Source organism: Carlito syrichta, unplaced genomic scaffold (genome assembly GCF_000164805.1).
Source record: "Carlito syrichta isolate Samal-C Ts95f unplaced genomic scaffold, Tarsius_syrichta-2.0.1 Scaffold309114, whole genome shotgun sequence".
NCBI classification, from domain to species: domain Eukaryota; kingdom Metazoa; phylum Chordata; class Mammalia; order Primates; family Tarsiidae; genus Carlito; species Carlito syrichta.
In genome coordinates this window covers 378,467-382,622 of record NW_007253210.1, presented here as the reverse complement: position 1 = coordinate 382,622, position 4,156 = coordinate 378,467, and the positions used below count along the sequence as shown (strand labels likewise).

At 59.8% G+C, this 4,156-nt stretch overlaps 1 protein-coding gene across 1 annotated transcript in view; it reads right to left on the bottom strand.

Moving 5' to 3' along the window:
- STAC2 (SH3 and cysteine rich domain 2) overlaps positions 1-2,595 on the bottom strand; it is an 11,010-nt gene extending 8,415 nt beyond the window's left edge. Inside the window, exons 1-2 of the mRNA XM_021716975.1 lie at positions 2,479-2,595; positions 801-979 (exon numbers count right to left, since the gene is read on the bottom strand). Coding sequence (XP_021572650.1) covers positions 801-979; positions 2,479-2,595 — 296 coding nt within the window. The remainder of the gene's footprint in view (positions 1-800; positions 980-2,478) is intronic.
- Positions 2,596-4,156: the final 1,561 nt, after the last annotated feature.

The window sequence follows — 4,156 nt, the reverse complement described above, 5'->3', positions numbered from 1 at the left end:
AAAAAAAAAAAAAAAAAAAAAGCTGAAATTACAAGCGTGAGCCACCACACATAGCCAGTATCTTCTTTATCCTGTCAATGTCCTTCCAACACCCCTCCTCCACTTCTTGTGCAGGAATTCTGTTTCCCGAACCCACTCTTTCCCCTGGGGCCCACTGCACCTGACCCCTACTTCCCCTACAGCGCCCATCTGGTCACTGGTGTCCTTTGCTTCTCAGTAGCCTGTGAGTCCCTTGAGGGCAGGCACAGTGACTTCAAATCCCCACTCTGGCTCAGCACATAGTAGGTGTTCAGTTGATGAACCTCGAGTGAATAAATGACAAGCAGGTGAGTAAACTGCAAGCTCCTACACGGAGTCTGTGCTCTCAAGTGCAGGGTTGATTCTGCAGTGAGGCCAGAGCTATTTCCACTGCTCATCAAACACACCCTTCTTGAAGCTGGAACCTTCTCACCCCCAGTCTTGTTCTTCTTTCCTGTTGAGAGTCGCCTGGCCCCTGCCCACCCCTCTCTACCAGAGATAGAAAAAGGGGCCAGAGGCCTGGCTCCAGGCAGAGACTTGGCCAGGGCTCCCAACTGGCACAGCGAGCCGCCCGTGTGCCATGGCTGCCTGCCTGGTGACAGTGCCAAGGGGATGGAAGTGGTGGCCCCTCCAGCCTCTGGGAGGCCAGCAGGCAGCAAGACAGAGGGGCCAGCCGGGGGGCAGAGGGGAGGCGTTGGACGCAAGGCAGGCTCTGGTGTGCCAGCTGGGATGCCAGAGCCCTGGGGTGTCTGGCATGCCGAGGAGCCTGGCTCCTTCCAAACCCAGCTTCCTGGACAGCACTGTGGGCTTCTTTGTTTTCCAATGAGGAGCAAAGCCCCAGGTGCCTGGGTGCCGGCACCAAGGAGGGCTGGCAAGATAACGAGTGACGATACAGATGGCAGCCCAAGTTGGGCTGTGGGCCATCCAGGGTCGAGTGTGGCTCTGGGGGCTCTGATGGGCCCTGAGAAGCAGGTGAACCGCCCACTGTTCTGCCCAGGGACCGTGGGAATAGAGCACCCCAAGTCTCTGGGGGGATGGGGTGTGCTGGGCATGGGGGCAAAACAAAACCTGCTGCCTGAAAGCACATCACTTCACTTTCTCTCTCTGAGCCTCAGTTTCCCCACATCCATGAGGGAAGAGGTAAGACTAGACACTCTCCAAGCAGTATAAGGCTCTAGGTCTAAAAGATCAGAAATGTCCATCTATGAGAGGATGTCGCTGTCAGAGCACAGGAGCTGGGCTGGCACATCTCAGGAATGCTGACACTACCCTCCGAGGTGGTGATGGTGATTGTCCCACTTTTCAGATGAGGAACTGAGGCTCATGGGATGACATCTTTTACCCACGAGGCCTCAGCTAAGTAGCAGAGCCTGGACTTGGCTCTGGCCACTGAGGCCAGACAGCAAGGAGCACCTTGCCATGTGGGCCCTGCCTTGCCTCACCCTGCCCTCAGCTGTGCCATAGGCCCGTCCTCCAGGTCAACCGTGGAGTTTAGGGTTAGAGGGGACCTGGGAGACAGGCCATTTGGAGTAGTCACACCCCACTGCCCTGCGACACGCTGGCCTCTTCTCCCCGAAGGTGATGCCACTGGCTACCTCTTGCATCAGGAAGCACACCCTCTCTTGGGATAGTCGTGCCATCTTTGGGCAGCTGTGGTAGCTGGAAAGTGCTTCCCTATATAGAGCTGAAACCTGCCTCCTTGTGACTTTTGCCGTTGGCCCTTGGCCCTTGTTCCTCCCTCAACTCCAGGAAGGGTGACTCCCTCTCCAACACATCAGCCCTTCAAGTATTCAAAGACATCAATCATGCTCCCCTCCCGAGGCCATCAGTGCCATAGTAATCCTCACAGGATGAGTTTCAAGTCCCCCGGCTCTCCAGGCTATGCCCTTTCCTGGTATCACCCCCGCCACCCCCGTCTCAGTGCCAGGAGCCACCTCTGCTGGGTACTGGAGGCCTTGGAACAGAATGTTCCCCAACACCAGGGCAGCCCCAACTCTGCCTGCCACGCTCTGGCAAGGCTGTGGGCCCCAGATCCCAGGAGGGCAGAGGAGTGGGAAGGAGTGACATGCCACCCCCAGTGGCTAGCAGATGTTAAAGACTGAATGGAGGGCAGGATCAGGGCATCTCTGCCAGATGGTCTGATGTCTGCCCACTCTGGAGACATCTGGCTTGGCTACCTGAGCCCCATTTTGGCTCAGCCAGCCCAGGTATCCCTGCTCCTGGGACTTCTAGTTCCTGAGAGACATTTTCCCTCTCTCCACCAGTTATCTTTTTGGTGCCCCCACTGCCCTGGGACCCACTTCCAGCCTGGTGAGAAGCTACCGTGCCCCCTTGCAAGCTGGCAAGGTCCCTTCCCCAGTCCTGTGCTCCCGAGCTCATCTGGCTGGGAGCCTGCACTAGCAGGTCTGTTTTGAGCCCCTCCTGGAGCCCAGGCCAGGCCTGCTTCCTTCCTCCTCATACCCTGGAAGGCCACTTCTTTCCTCGGTTCCCCACAGCATCTCCTGAAAGAGCACCAGGCAGCTGGCGGTGGGTGGTGGCGGACGTGGCGCGAGCTGACTCAGATGGCAAAGCCGGCATGGCGGGGTCCTCCCAGGGACAGAACCAAAGCAGGTGCTGGGCAGGCACTGTGTGGTCAGATGGGGTGGGGACCTGGAGAGGAGGGGGTCCACTGGAGGCCCGCCAAGTGGCCCAGGCGCAGGGCTGAGACTCGGCCTTGGGGCAAGCAGGAGCCTGGATTCAGGGGCTGGCAAGAAATGCCCGGTGGGCACCAGACACTGATGCACAGGCCCGGAATGCTGGCTTCGCTGCCTGATGGGCAACCGCCCCCTCTGTTGTACCTGCCTCATATGAGCTGAGTAGGCAGCAACCAGCCCCTTCTCTCCCTTCTCACCCCCCACACAGTCTGGGGACACAAGCTTCTTTGGGCCAGGTGGAGGATGGAAAGAGGCTGGCAAGGGCCCTGAGGGCTTTTCTTTGCCCACCTCTGCCCTGCTGAAGCCCCCAGCCTGGCCTCTGCAGTCAGGGCCGGGTCTTTCTCGGTCAGTAGAGAGGTGCAGTAGAGAGGAGGGCAGGGGGCAAGGCTCCCTCTGGCTGGGCACAGAAGGGCCAGGCCAGGTCGGCAATCCCTCTCGCTCCCTGCTCCTTGGGTCTCCATGGCACAGACCCAGAGGAGGCAGCACTGGAGGGTCCTTGGGCTGGGAGGAGGGCGGTGTGGGCTTTGCCTCCCCTTCCCCACAGCGCTGAGCTTGCAACCTACTGGATTGCTGAGACAGCACTGCCCGCCGCCTGCCGGCCTTCTGGAGCTCCTTAGGAGGGGCTGGAGAGGCTGGCCTTGGTGTTGGGAGCAGGGTGGTACTGTATGTGGCTGCCCAGGGTGACTAGAGGGCAGCGGAGAAGGTGAGGGGCACTGAACTCAGGGGAGGCTCGGCTCCTAGGATACTGTGCTTGTCAGAAGCGGTCACACATTTCCCAAGCGATTCTCTCCCACCAACACTATGCTCCTGTCCCAGGAGAGAGTTGGCTTTCTAGGGGGAGTTGAGTCTGTGGTCTGAGAGCCCCGAGTTTTCAGAAGGAGCCAGAGAAGGTCAGGTGTGCATCTTTGGATGGGGAGACCCCGCAGGGACCCCTGGTTGAGGGTGGGGAGCTCCTTGGGGCGCCTCAGCCAGACTCTACCCTGGGCCCAGGCATCTACCCCTGGTCACTCCCTTAATGACCTTGACCTTGAATTAACCCGAGGGGTGGCCAAGATGGAAGGAGGAGGAAGAGGGTCAGTGAGAAACCTATGGGAAGCTGCGATGCCAGGGAGTCCCAGAACCGACCCATTTCTGGTCCCCACTGCTCCCCTCTGAGTAACAGGAAGGAGCAGGATGGGAACCAAGAGCCAGAGTGGAAGGGCCAGGGAGGGTGGTCTCAGCCTGAAGTCTGGGGAGGGCAGGGACGCCCGGGCACAGCCCTCCTGGCTCGTTCCCGGCCCGCACAGGTTGCTCCCATAGAACTTCCCGCGGGTCCGTCGCCAGCACCTAGAACTTGGGAAGGGAGCCGTCAGATGAGCCGCGGGGGGGTGGGTGTGAGAGGCGGGCTCCCCCCACCCCTTTCAGCACCAGGAGTCTGGGCTCCGCCCGCCTTCGCGGGGAAATAA